The 15097-nt window shown below is 41.7% G+C and overlaps 1 protein-coding gene across 2 annotated transcripts in view; it reads right to left on the bottom strand.

Annotated features, from left to right (window-relative positions):
- The window catches only part of Akap8l (A-kinase anchoring protein 8 like), a 36859-nt gene extending 23188 nt beyond the window's left edge, over window positions 1–13671 (bottom strand). Inside the window, exons 1-5 of one of the 2 annotated variants that reach the window (XM_076847155.2) lie at window positions 13569–13671; window positions 6954–7028; window positions 634–666; window positions 297–354; window positions 114–194 (exon numbers count right to left, since the gene is read on the bottom strand). In XM_076847155.2, the coding sequence (XP_076703270.1) occupies window positions 114–194; window positions 297–354; window positions 634–666; window positions 6954–7028; window positions 13569–13581 (260 nt within the window). In that variant the 5' untranslated portion in view covers window positions 13582–13671. Of the gene's footprint in view, window positions 1–113; window positions 355–633; window positions 667–6953; window positions 7029–13568 lie in introns of both variants that reach the window. The other variant, XM_076847144.2, reaches the window with a different exon arrangement.
- Between the last annotated feature and the right edge of the window lie 1426 nt (window positions 13672–15097).

Below are 15097 nucleotides of genomic sequence, written 5' to 3'. Positions count from 1 at the left end.
AGTAGAACAGAGCAAGGATGGAGAAAAGGGTCACAGAAGCATATTCAACAGAAATGCCAGCAGACAGGAGATACCCCTGCAGAATCTCAGCTCCTAGGTAGGCCCCTACTCACCTTTCTCCACCTGAGCTGTACACGCCGCCTTGTATCATGTCTGTCTCCAAGTGTGGAACCATATCTAAACGCTGGTTAATTCTGGATAAAACGGAATCGGCACTGGCGCTACCCGAGGCACTAGGGTTTGCATTTGTGTCAGAGCTAGGCATTTCCCAAGAGTTTGAAGTGGCCATACCATACCCATAGTTGGTGGTGTTATCCTGGCCATAGCCATAGCCATAACCATAATTCTCGTAGCCTGCAGTGGAGGAGACAGAGATAGACAGATGACAGGGCAGGAAGGAGAAGGCAGACTGAAACAAACATACAGAAAAGGGTGTCTCTGTCACAAGAGATAAGCTGGGGACCCTAGCCACCCAAGGGCAGGTGGGCCCCAGCCATTCCAATAAAGATCTTCTCTGATGTAGCAGCTGGCCCCAGAGACACCCAAATCCCCTTTTGGTCAAGCTGGCAGTGGCAGAGAAACAACTGGTTCAATCCTGGGGGAGAGGAGAGTGGTTGCAGGAATGATACTTACCTCTGTTTGTCCCAGAGTTCCAAGTTCCATAGCCTACAAAAAATAAAATTGCAATTACATCTATAATCACTTCCAAAAGAACATGAATTTAACTCAGTTTAATTCACAAATGAAAACAGTTACTCCTACTACCTGACTGGCTGGCTGTAGGACTTCCTCTAACTGAGATAGATGCCTCATGCTAGACAGCCCCCTGCAAATATACCAGGCTATTTGTTGCCCTGGTCCCTGGCAACAAATAGCTCTGAGCATGTGGTATTTTTTTTATATATAAATATTTATTTTCTAGGTGTAGATGGACACAACACAATGCCTTTATTTTTATGTGGTGCTGAGGATTGAACCCAGGTAAGGCCCGTGCTAGGTGAGCTCTAGTGCTGAGCCACAATCCCAGCCCCTGAGCTGTGGTATTTAAGGATTCTCTTGTTCCCAAAACTTTCAGCTACTGAACTTGACTCCTACACTTCTACCTTGAAAAGCTAGAATTAAAACATAACATCCCTCCACCCCTGCCTACCAAGTACTAATTAGAGGAAGAAGAAAACCGTTTTTGGGTTTTTTTTTTCTCATGTAGACTGCAGGTTAGAGCTCTTGCCTGGCATGCCTGAAGCCCTGGGTTCACAGATAAGACAGATGTCACAGACTGTGTTGTGCAAGAGGCAGCTGGCACAATTGATATCAAGGCTGAAATCATGTCACCCAAATTACCCATCAAGCTACAAGGAGCAGGAAAACAAACCACCCCAGTCCCCCAAATGTCTGCCTAAATAGGGAGGGCCAACAAGCCCTTGAAGTGTATAAGTGTGCTGAGTGGGAGCACATCACTGAAGGAAAGCCAAGAGCAACTCCTAGCTTGAGAAAAGCCATTGAAAAAACAATCTGGATTATAAGATGACTATGCTCTGGATTTGATAGTAATACGTGGTAAAATCCATTCCTTCAGGAGCACAAAGCCACTAAGAACCGACAAGGGGAACTTTGAATAATGAGACCATGGATCCTCCTCAAAGGAACACATGAGAAAGGTAACTCCACACCCTGTATCTATGGTGAGACCCTCTAGTTCCCTCCTATTACATGTCATCTCTGCCCTACAGACAATCGAGACAAGCTCACCCCAGAGGAGGCTACCAGAGCTGTTGAAATGGCAGCCTGAAAAATGGCAGAATCCAGATCACAGAAGAGAAACAGTGAACTAAAAAGATGAACCAGGAAAATGGTTCTGCATTTGGGTTCCTCTACAACCCAACAAATGCAGAGAATGGAAAGGTGTCAGAAACTAGCCAAAGTACTCTAGATGACTGCTACATTTAATGAACGATGGGTATGAAAGAGCTCACAAAGAAAAAGTCCTCTTTGAGTAAGGCAAACAAAACCATGGTTCTATGCAACAACATTTTTCTTGGTACCAGAAACTGAACCTGGGGGATGCTCAACCACTGAGCCACATTCTCAGCCCTTTTATTTTTGAGATGGGGTTTTGCTAAATTGCCGAGGCTGGCCTCAAGCTGTGATCCTCATGTCTCAGCCTCTGGTGCCACTGGTACTATAAGCGTGCACCACCACATCCAGTGGTGTGAGGGTGAGGGTAAAACCAGGAATTGAACCCAGGAGTGCTTTACCACTGAGCTACGTACATACCAGACCTTTTTTCCTTTTTTTTAAAAAAAAATTTTTTTAGTTGTAGATGGACACAATATCTTTATTTTTATTTATTTACTTTTATGTGGTGCTGAGGATGGAACCCAGGGCCTCATGCGTGCGAGGCAAGTACTCTACCACTGAGCTACAAGCCTAGCCCCATACTGAGACCTTTTTAATTTTGAGACAGGGATTCACCAAGTTGCCAAGGCTGGCCTCAAACTTATGATCCTCCTGCCTCAGCCTCCTGAGTAGCTGGGATTATAGGCCACCCAGCAACAACTATCATTCTAAGCAGAGGCTGGCTGTCCCAGGCACTGTTCAAACCCAGAATGCTGCTTGATGTTAAGGGAGAGTAACAAGGGATGGCCAGGAGCTGGAAACCTTTTAAAGAAAGGGCAATGAAGGAGCCATTCCCACAAACAAAAGAGAGGCCAGCAAAGCTACACTGTGAACAACTAACAAGAGCCTGGCCTCTGGCTATTTCAAAGGAAGAAGGATTGAGAGAGAAAGGCAGAGCCATTGGGGCTCTGTCTATGAGTCACCTCAGGCTTCAGGTGCTGAGAATCTGATAGAAAGGAGTAAGGAAGCAAACAGTATGGTACATTCTGTGAAAGAGCTGCCACCAGAGGAGTCCCTTTGGTCAAGCACTCACTATGTACTACTTGCTATACCTGGAGCGACCAGGCTCCCTAATGCACTCACTAGCTGGGTCCCTTGGCAAGAGAATGCCTGTGCCTAGACTGATGTTTGGGGACTTGAGGACTCCATAGGACCTGCCAAATCTGAAAGAAGACCCCAATTCACTCTGTCCCCCGAAAGAATGAGATCATGGTCGACAAAGGGAATTTTAAGGACAGTTTTGTTCTTTTTAGCTTTTGTTACTGAACTCTGAGCTAAATCCCCAGACCTTTCCATTTTTTGTTTTGAGACATTTGAGACATAAATTGCCCAAGCTGGCCTTTGAATTTACAGTTCTCCTGCCTTGGTCTCCCAAGTAGCTAGGATTATACATGGGCACCGTAGTGCCCAGCTACAACTTTTTTCAAAAGAAAAAGGAGGTAGTCACAATAAGCAATACTTACAGACCAAAAACAGAACACAATTTAAATATTCAACTTCCAGGATTACAGCCTACTTACTCAGTGAGAATATAGCCATCAAAACAATTTATAGCCAGGTATAGCCAGCCTTGGCAACTTAGACCTCATCTCATACTTTATATAAAAACAGCTGGGGATATGGCTCAGTTAAGCTCCCCAGGTTCAAAATCCCTGGTAACAACAACAAAAACTCCTGTTTTATGTAGCACAAGGAAATGCATCTAACATAAGCAAAATAAAGCAGGACACACAACCCTTCCACCTGTAAATTATTCAAACATATAAAATAGGTAAGTTAACGAAGATTAAGTATTAAAATGGTAGGATCCCGGTTGACCAATGTTTAAGTGATATTTAAATGTTGTTATATTGTTCCTGCAACTTACAAAGAAAAAAATTCCACTCAACAATGGTCTATATTAAAACCCTCAAAATCTACAAAAGAGAACAAATGAACTTAGCAAGGCTTATTACAAGGTTAAAATACAAATTAAATTCAAATACTGTAAATTTATAAATGTATACACACACACACACATATTGGTGCCAGGGATTGAACCCAGGCGTGCTTTACCTCTGAGCCACATCCCCAATGCTTTTTATTTCTGAGATAGGATCTTGCCAAGTTGCTTAGGGCCTCATTAAGTTGTTGCAGCTGGCTTTGAACTTGCAATCCTCCTGCCTCAACCTTCTGAGCTACAGAGATAAAGGCCTGTGCCACCACACCCAGCTAAATTTATAAGTGTCAAATAAAGCCTGGAGTAGTAACACATGCTTGTAATCCCAGTGATTCAGGAGGCTGAAGCAGGAAGATCACAAGTTTGAGGCCAGTCTCATCAATTTAGCAAGACCTTGTCTTCAAAATAAAAAGGGCTGAAGATGTAGCTCAGTGGCAAAGTGTCCCTAGGTTCAAACCCAGATATGATTAAAAGAAATAAATAAATAAAACATATCAAATACATAAATTGAATAATCATATTTCTACATATTAGTAATTAACAACTGTAACAAAACAAACAAACAAAACCCAAAAAAACGAAGAGAAAGGTGCCAGGGATTCAACTCAGGACCTCACTTTCTCTACCACTGAGCACACTCCAGGCCCACAGAAATTGAAAATTTTAAAACTGAGATTTACTGTAGCATTAAAAACATGAAATACTTAAGTGTAAACCAACAAAATATGTGTAGGATCTGTGGGTTGAAACCTATAGAATACTAATGAAAAAAGTCATTAAATAAATGGAGTGACATTGTGCCTGTGGTTCAAAAAGACTTCAAATTATTAAGATGTCAAATCTCCCACACTAATCTATAGATTCAAGGCTATCTCACTCAAAATCTCAGCACAAGTTTTAATAAAAATTGACATCCTGATTCTAAACTGTATATGCAAAAGCAAAGGAACTAGAATATTCAAAACAATTTTGAAAAAGAATAAACTCAGAGAACTCACATTAAACTGATTTCAAGATTTCCTATCCAGTAACTAATACAGTATGGTATTAGAGAGAATTCAGATATACAGATTGACTGAAGAGAAGTACAGCCCAAAAAACACAATATATGGTCTAGAGATATTTTTTAAACAACATCTTTATTTTTATTTATTTATTTATTTTTGTTTGTTTATTTATTTAATATGGTGCTGAGGATGGAATCCAGGGCCTTGCACGTGCTAGGCGAGCGCTCTACCACTGAGCCACAATGCCAGCCCCTGGTCTCGTGATTTTTAACAAAGGTACAAAGGAAATTAAATGGAGACAGGATAGCATTTTCAACAACTGGTACTGGAACAACTATATATTTACATACCCTCGCCCCTAGCCAAAAAAGAACCTTGCCATCTACTATACATTTTATAGAATAATTAACTTAAAATGGATCACAGACTAAATGTAAAACCTAAAACTTAAAACATCTATAAGAAAAATTCTGTGACTTTGAGTTAGGAACAATTTGTTAACTACAACACCAGAATTATGATCCATTAAAGGAAAAAAAAAGCGATAAATTGGATTTCATCAAAATTTCATCGGAATTTGTGTTCATCAAAAGACAACGACAGGGGCTGGAGATGTGGCTTAAGCGGTAGCACACTTGCCTGGCATGCGCGCAGCCCTGGGTTCATTCCTCAGCACCACGTACAAATAAAGATGTTGTGTCCACCAAAAACTAAAAAAATTAATATTATTAAAAAAAAAAAAAAAAGACAATGACAGGGGCTGGGGTTATGGCTCAGTGGTAGAGCACTTGCTTTGCATGTGTGAGGCACTGCGTTCAAGCCTTAGCACTACATGAATAAATATTGTTTGCATCCACAACTAAAAAAAAATTATAAATTTATTATAGATTAAAAATAAAAGATAATGACAAAGAGTATAGACAAGTCGGTCTGAGAGAAAATATCTGCAAATGGCAAATCTGAGAAAAGGCTTGTATCCAGAATATGTAAACCAGATAAAAAAGAAAGTTAAAAGGATGTAACAAGGGCTGAGGATTGACTCAGTGGTAGAGTGCTCGCCTAGCATGCTCTAAGACCCTGGGTTACATGCCCAAACTAAAAAAAAAAAAAAAAAAAAAAAAAGATGTGCCATTTGGGACTACATTTGATTTAAAAAAAAGAGGCAGAAAGAGACAACAGGACAGATAAGCCACAAAAACCAAAATTCTCCTCATTTATGAAATATCTGACACTCCTTACCCAATTTCAAAACATTTTTATTCTCTTCCTACCCTGGGACTACTTTCTAATTCACGGGGAGCTTATTTAAGTCCATATATTCAGTGACTCCTGAGGGAATGTCAGTTCAATCTTTCCTTAGACCTTGAAAGTAAAACAAATCACCCACCTCAGTAACCAAGACATTAACCATTCCAAAGAGAACTCCTTTCCTTCTCAACAGACATCCCTAGGGTCAGAGACCATGGAAAGACAAGCTTTACTGGTGTTCTGGGCTGTTGCTGCACACCAACAGAACAGCATCTCTGAATCTTGTTGGATGGCTACTTCTGAATTAGAGAATTAAGTTTGTCTATCCACAATTGAGAAATCAACTGGACAATTTTATTTAACACTGTATGTGTGTGGAGGTCACTGGCTTAAGGTGGCCTGACCGCAATCTCTAAAAGCCAACTAGATTCAAACAGCCTCTCCCCGAGAGTGGGCACGAGTACCACCCTGGGGCTAAGTTAAAAGCTCAGTTTCTCCTGGAAACTCAGTAAAAAGCTCAGTTTCTAATCATTTAGACTTTGATTGGCTACTTTCCTTTCCAGGCTCTCAAGGAGAATTTTCTGAAGACAGATCTTCAGTCGAAGACCATAGGTACTTACTTCTATAAAATGTTTAAGGGCCAAAGAAACTAATCATTTATACTCTGGCTTGTTCAGTAACACAGATATTGTTATCCTAATTGCAAAAGGAAGCACTAGCTATTCACATGGCCCACTGTAACACTTGATACAAGTTTGGGTTTAGTAGAGGAAGACAGACTGACAGTAAAATCCAAGGCAACAAAGACAACACTGCCAATAAAAGGCAGAACACTCTGGTTCCCACTATGAGCCCACACTTACCATAATCACAGGTGGGTTGAGCGCTGGTATCTGAATATGTCGACTGCAAAGTGGTTTCAGATCCCTGGACAAAGCCTAAACATATACACAGTGTGGTTAATTTCTCTGAACAAATCACAGGAAAATGATTAACACTTTCCTCAACAGTAAGACGAAGCCCTCCATCCAGTTGGAAAACCACCCAAACCTCTGAATTCCATGTTGTATTTATTTTTTATTGTTTTGGTACCAGGGATTGAACCCAGGGGCACTGAACCACTGAACCTCATCCCCAGCTCTTTTTGTTTTTTGTTTAGAGACAGAGCTGAGGCTGTCTTTGAACTTGCAATCCTCCTGCCTCAGTCTCCCAAGCTACTGGAGCTCCCAGCTATATTCTATGTTTTAATCAGATCTCTGGAACATATTAACCAATGGATGGTAGGCTATGTTTAACTTGCTGCACCAGAAGGACTAGATAAAAACTTTAAACATTTAAGCCGGTAACCCATTTTGCCAAATGAATACTCAAATTATCACATTCAGTTAAATCAGGAAAATACTTTTTACCAAATCACTGTAAAGTATGCTACTTCCAATTCAAACAAGGATGATGGTTGGTTTTGAAGTGATATTAAAGCAAATGCCTCCTCCTCCTAATCTAAATCTGAAACAGAAACTACTTTATATTTTAGGTTTTCCATTTAAGAAAGTGTATATGTTGGGTTTAATGGCACACACCTACAATCCCAACAACTTGGGAGACTAAGGCAGGAGGATTCCAAGTTTGAGGACAGCCAGAGTAACTTAGTGAGGCTCTGTCCCAAAATAATACATAAAAAGGGTCCGGGGATGTAACTCAGTGGTAAAGTGCTCCTGGGTTCAATACAGAGTGCCACCAAAAAAGAAGAAGAAAAACAGTGTTTATTACCTTTTTATCTTTTGGTCATGGTGCTTGAGATCAAACCCAGGGCCTCATTTTACCTCTGAGCTGCACCTCCAGTCCCTGTTATTTCTCAGGTGTAATTATTTGAAGCTGATATGCTTACATGGAAATATTAAGTATCAAACTACATACAGGCTGAGCATTCCTAATCTGAAATGCTTCAAAATCTGAAAACTCCTTGAGCATCAATAAGAATGGCACAAATGGCAAATTCCACATCTGACCACCTATGTGACAGATCATGGTCAAAATGGAGGTACACTACAAAATCACCTTCAGGTTAAGTATCAAGAGGCATATGAAACAAATGAATTTCACATTTAGATTTAAGTACCATTCCAAGATATAAAGTATATGCAAATATTCCAAAATCCAAAAAAATCTGAAATCTGAAACACTTCTGATCCCAAGTATTAGACAAGGGATACTCAACCTGTAGTGGTATGAAATACTTTCTTTTCTCGTTCTAAAACTACATCTTCATTTAAAAGGAATTAGTATCAAGTAAGAAAAATTTGACCCTCTATCAAGAACCACTACTCTTTTTTTTTTTTTTTAAGAGAGAGTGAGAGAGGAGAGAAAGTGAGAGAGGAGAGAGAGAGATAATTTTTTTTTTAATATTTATTTTCTAGTTCTCGGCGGACACAACATCTTTGTTTGTATGTGGTGCTGAGGATCGAACCCGGGCCACCCGCATGCCAAGCGAGCGCGCCACCGCTTGAGCCACATCCCCAGCCCAAGAACCACTACTCTTAAAGACTGATTATAATAAACTATGATTGATCCTAACACTTGATTTAAAACTATATTTCAGTCGCTGCAACCCCAGTGACTTGGAGTTAGCCTGGGCAATTTAGTGAGACAATCTCAGAATAAAAATGAAAAAGGCTAGGAATGTAGCTCAGTGGTAAAGTGTCACTGGATTCAATCCCTAGCACCCTCTCCCCAACCACACATACAAACAAATAAATAAGAAAAAGAAAAAAGATTTACTTTTAGCACTGAAATTATGATAAATGCCATGAAAGGAAATAGGCAATATTTGCCTATTTTCATTGGAGACAGTCCATGATCTGAAAATTAAAGTCAAACCCTCAAAAGCTTATTTACAATAAAAATACAAAACCCTTGGGCTGGGGATGTGGCTCAAGCAGTAGCGCACTAGCCTGGCATGCATGCAGCCCGGGCTCAATCCTCAGCACCACATACAAACAAAGATGTTGTGTCCGCCGAAAACTAAAAAATAAATATTAAAAAAAAATTCTCTCTCTCTCTCTCTCTCTCTAAAAAATAAAAATAAATAAAACCAAGTACCTCCCCCTGGCAGACATTCTCATATTTGTTGACAGTCTCTATTTCATCTCTTAAGATCTTAACAACAACGATTACAGCAAAAAGCAGCCAACACTGAACAAGTGCTTCCCCTGCAGGGTGCTAAGAGTTTTGTCTGAGTATCTCATTCCATCTTCACTGCAGCCAACAGAAGAGTACCAGGCAAGATCCCTTAACCTGCAATTCCCAAGGTCCAAAAAAGATCTGCAAACCTACTCTTTCCCACATATATGTCAAAACCCATGTAGAGGTAAACAGAGCTGTGGGACATCTACAATCTTTCTTTAGCCTAGTTGGTGCAGAATTAATGTGTTGTTTGTTTTATGATGCTGGGATGAACCCATTTAAAGTATATTTAAAGTATACTCCTGTATACTTTAATACAACATAAATGCTACGTAGTTACACCACATTGTTTAGGAAATAATAAGAAAAAAAATATCTGTACATATTCAGTACAGATGCAATTATTTTTCCCTGAATGTTTTCAATCTTCTGTTAGTTAAATCCACAGATACAGAAACTGAGGAAACAGAGAAATGACCATACTGCAACTCCAATGGGGAACCTATCACACCCTGATAAAAATACATACTAGATTGCAGTACATAATCTATATAGTAAGAGATCTGTTGATTCAGGAGCGGAGCCCTACTCCTCCCTGAGAATAAAGAAAAGATAGGGCTTGGGGATATGGCTCAGCGGTAGATCACTTGCCTAGAATATTCAAGGTCCTGGGTAGGATCCCCAGTATCACCAAGAAGAGAAAAAGAAGTCAATCCAGCAAACTTATCAAACCTCCAGAGGCCAATAGCAATATCTGCTCTACACTGTGCTACCCACATTAATATTCTATCCCACAACACTGTCTCTGGGGAAGTCTTTTTTTAGCCAGTCATGAATAAATTTTTATTGGGTGCATAAAGTGTTTTATTCTTCTTTCAATTTTACAGACTGATCAGCTCTGGGGTAAAAAATAAGTCCTGGATGGTCCTATAAAGCTAAGGGTTAGACCATGGAATGCAAATTTGCCAACATAACCCTTCCCTCTTAGCAGCCTTAAAAATACAAAAGTATCTCTAGTTTAATTCCTTTTCTTTTTTAAAAAATTATTTTTTAGTTGTAGATGTATTATTTTTATGTGGTGCTGAGGATTGAACCCAGAGTCTCATGCATGTGAGGCAAGCGCTCTATCATTGAGCTACAATCCCAGCCCACCCCCCTTTTTAAAAAAGTATTCTTTGAAAAAATGATATAGAGTGACAAAATTTAGGACAATTAAACTTGGTTAGGTTGCTTCCAACCTCAACTAGCTGAGCCGAAAACGGCGATAACCAGCCTCCAAGATGACCTCCAATGATTCTTATGTCCTGGGGTGATATAGTCCCCTTCCAAAGAAACAGAAGTAGCCAGTATGACCAATATGATTAAGGGGAATGACTGAGTAACTTCTCTTTTGCTTTTGGTACTTGGATTGAATCCAGGGGTGCTCAACCGCTGAGCTCAACCCCAGCCCTTTTTTTATATTTTATTTAGACACAGGGTCTCATTAAGTTGCTTAGGGCCTTGCTAAGTTGCTGAGCTGGCTTTACTCAGGATCCTCCTGCTGCAGCCTCCTGAGCCGATGGGATTATGAGCATGCACCACTGCACCCGGCTGAGTGACTTCTTAAAGACTTCTGCTTTGCTCCTTCTTGGATCATTTGTTAGGTTTCTTCTAGAAGCCCTACAGAGAGCTCCATATGGTAAGGAACCACTGTCAGCATCAATCTGCTAGACACAGGAGTTTTGAGTCACCCTGGAGGCAAGGCCTCCACCAGAGGCAAGCTTTCAGATTGATTGTCTCAACTGACATCCAAAATGCAACCTAAATGTAACCCAAGCTACAACCACTAAGCTAAACCACTTGTGCATTCCTAACACAATGCAACTGTGAGTGATGTTTCTAAAAAGATGGCAGCATTTCAGACCTTTGTTTGAAAGCCTGATTCCAAAATTTTTTTATGCCCTATTTTTTTCTACTGATCCCATTTTCATTCTCCCTAAAGAGGGAGACACCCTTCCCAAGTATAAATAAAGCAAAGGAGTTCACAAGCTTGATAAGTTCACAAAAAGATAATTATTTCTGTCACCTTTTGTGTTTTTTTAAAATATTTTTTAGTCATTAATGGATCCTTATTTATTTATTTGTATGTGGTGCTGAGAATTGAACCCAGGGTCTCACATGTGCCAGGCAAGCACTCTACCTCTGAGCCACCACTCCAGCCCCATCCTTTTATGCTTAATAATAATGGTAACATTTGCTTCAAGGCTTTCAGGGCTTATCCTTAAAGCAGAGTCACCTGAAATGTGACTTAAAATGCCTTTGAATTTAGTGATCTGCTTCTTCCTCTTCTTTTTTTTTTTTTGGACTAGAGATGGAATCCAGGGCCTCACACATGCTACATGCTATATAACACTCCTCACTAAGCTACACCCCCAACCCTGACGTACTTCTTAAAAAGAAAAGACCAACATTATAAAGCTACTGCAGTTTTCATCTTATCAATATTAAGAAAAAAAATAATCAGTAGCTTATTAGTCTATAAGATCTGGAGCTAAAATTCAGGCTTAGCCATTAGTGACTTCTCTGATTCAGTTCCCTCATCTATAAAAATTAATGCTCCATTATTAAGCTAGCCCACAGCATTCAACCCTTCATTTGCTTTCTTCTGCAGTCCTGCCCCTAAATTCCATAGAACCATCTTCAGTTCTTGGTAACACTTGGAGACAAGAATTACAACTCAATTTCAGAGAGGTCAGCAACAGCCCTGACTTTCCTCAAACTAGAAATGCTACAAAAAGGCTGCAGCACAGCTTGCCTAATCTTGGCACCACAGATGTATGGGACCAGTAGTGGTGGGGCACTTACTGTGCATTGTAGAATGCTGAGCATCATCACTGGCCTCTATCCACTAGATGTCAGTAGAACCCCCCTACTCTTAGAGACAACCAGACATTGCCAAATTGGGGGTGAGGAGGAAGGGTCAGAATCAACCTAGTTGAAAACTATAGAGCTAGGAGATGGCTGCTAGAAACAGTGGGGTTCTTGACCTGGGGGCCAGAACAGGGAGAACCGGTACATATAGTAGCCAACATTATGTGGCATAGGTCAACACAGAGTAGCCTACAAAGAAGCCAGAGACTGAAGTTCCATTCTCAGTCTTGAACATTCTGAGTAGAATGCAGGTTACCCAGCAACCACATATGCTCAAGCCTCAAATACCTCCCCCCTATGGGGAGGTCCAGTCTATGGTGCTGAGAAACCTCAATAGTCACTGCCAAGGCAAACTCAGGTGGCCTTGGCAATTTCCCCAGGGATGACTTAGGATTGCCAAAACATACCTCTGCCTCATCCCCTCTATGGTTTCATCCTCCACCTTCCTCTATGCTCAAATCCCACTGGTCTCCTTGGCAGATCTACAAGTCAAGCAGTTCATGCCCTGGGGCCTTTTACAACAACAATTTCCTGGACCAACAAGAGAGTAAAGACTCTCTTCCACTCCACCTAGTATTTGCTTAACCCTCACGTCTATACAATGGTCTCCATGCTCTCCATATAGTGTATCAACCATTTCAGAGTACTGACCACCAGAATACTGCCTGTGCTCATTTATTTGCCTGTTAAGGTCTACCCTCGTCTCTAAGTTGCTTGAAGAATTCTTGTCAGCATTCCCAGTGCCCATTCTGCACCTGACACGGTAAATTTGACAGATACTGAGTGAATCAATTTGGAAGTTAGCCATTCCTTGCCAAGGCTAAGCTTAGTCCCTAAGGACCCAAAGTCCCCCACTCAGCCCAAACCCTTCAAATATTTACGTATTCCCCTGGGGCCTGGCTCCTCTCCCAGCTCCCAAGCGGGCTAAGGAGGGTGGGATGGGGAAGTAGCTGCGGCATTTTGCCGCAAAACTGCGTAGGGGAGGGGATGCAATGGCGACGGCGGCGGAGCCCGCAGACTGATCTGACAGGCCAAGGCCTTAAAAACGACGACTGGAGGCGTCGAGGTTCAAGACGCACCGGCCAGGGATGGAGGTCATGAGAACCCAGACCTCAGCGCCAAGGTTTCGGGGCCTATAGAGATAGACAACAGAAGCCAAGACCTCGGGCGGCCAAGATCCAAGACGCCAGTCTACAAGCACAGCAAACCGAGGCGCCGTGACGAGAGGGGCGCGACTCTGAAGCTACGGGCCCAAGACGCCATTTTGTGACCGCAGAGGGCAGTGACCCCAGCGCCAGGGGAGGCGTGGGCGAGTCTGGCACGGCACCGGCATGTCCCTGTCGCGCCCACCACCCCGGGCGCGATCCCCATCCTGCGGAGCCCACCTGTGTAGCTCATGGCGGCGGCGAACACTACATGTGAAGACTCCGGGGAGCAGCTCTGCGCGTCTGACGCCGCAATAGCGGCGACAATCCCCCGGGCCCCGTCTACACACACCACAGTCCCGCCTCTCGACCGCATTGGCTCGTGCCAGCCGCGGACTTCGCGTCCATTTGACTGTCTTGCTGTCTATCTCAGAATCTCCTCGTAGCAGTGGCTTAAGACCCTGCCAATCTCAGTAAGGCCCCGCCCCTTACCCGCCTCCCGTTATTCCAAGCCAGCGTTGATTGGTCGAAAGGAGCCGGTGGAGAGGTGGAGTTCCGCGGGGTTCGGAGAGGCGGAGCATACACTACGGAAAGACCCGAGGCCCAAGAGCGGTCGCACTTAAGAAGCGCATGTGAGGTTGGAGACGCGCCTGAGGCAGCGGATTCTACCGCGCAGAACATTTTCCAAGTCCCAACTGTGCTATGGAAGTACTGAGCCGACCTGTGCTAAATTTATATACTTCTCTGGACTTCGGCTCCGAAACAAGCATGGTTAAGTCATACTGGCAAATTTTACATGAAATAATATATGTAAAGAAATCATTCTGGTGCCAGATGCACTAGATAATTGCTACATTTTCTTTTTGCTGCATAACAATCAACAGATTTGTAGGGGATGAGGGTGTAGCTCAGTGGTCGAGCGCTTGCCTAGTATGCTTGGAGCCCTAAATCGACACCCAACACCTCACATTTAAAATATATATATATGTACATGAATATTATATATATTTATGTAAAAGATGAAATACATCTATTTGTATTATCTATCACCTAAATGTTCCCTCAAACCTGCAAGGATTTTTTTTATCCTTATTTAAAGCATAATAATTTAAAAAAAAAAAATGGGGACTTTGAATTCCTGATTTCCTCAAGGTCTTTGATGCTTAAATGTTAAAAAATGGAATGTCTCTTCTAAACCCCTTCTGAACTTTAAAGACTCTATGATAGTGCTGGCTACAGCTGGGGGTGTAGCTCAGTGGTAGAGCACTCACCTAGCATTCAGGAGAGCCTATGTTTGATGCCCAGCAACAACCCCCAACACACACAGTACAGCCCAGGGCCAGGTTTGCCCTCAGCATTCTCCTTAGGTATGTGGGAACCACTGTTAAGGACATCTCATGATTTCTGAGAGATAACTTGACAAAACCAGACACTGAAAATGGTATTTAGCATGTTTGTGAAAGTCACCAAGGAGTGCAATTATGACTTGTGCACTTTTTGGTGTGCTTTAAAGTTTTGTTTTTTTAAGGTACACTGTTGCTTTAAAAAAAAAAATTTTTTTTTTTTTTTAGTTGTTGATGGACCTTCATTTTATTATGTGGTGCTGAGAATCGAACCCAGTGCCTCATACATGAGGCAAGCACTCTACCACTGAGGCACAACCCCAGCCCTGCTGTTGTTACTTTTGAATATTTTAAAAATGATTGTCACTTTAGGAGTAATGATGGCATTTTGAAGTCCTTATTTTTCAGAGAAACATACTGAAATAT

This window comes from Callospermophilus lateralis, chromosome 1, assembly GCF_048772815.1.
Source record: "Callospermophilus lateralis isolate mCalLat2 chromosome 1, mCalLat2.hap1, whole genome shotgun sequence".
NCBI lineage: Eukaryota > Metazoa > Chordata > Mammalia > Rodentia > Sciuridae > Callospermophilus > Callospermophilus lateralis.
This window is presented reverse-complemented; position numbering and strand designations above follow the sequence as displayed.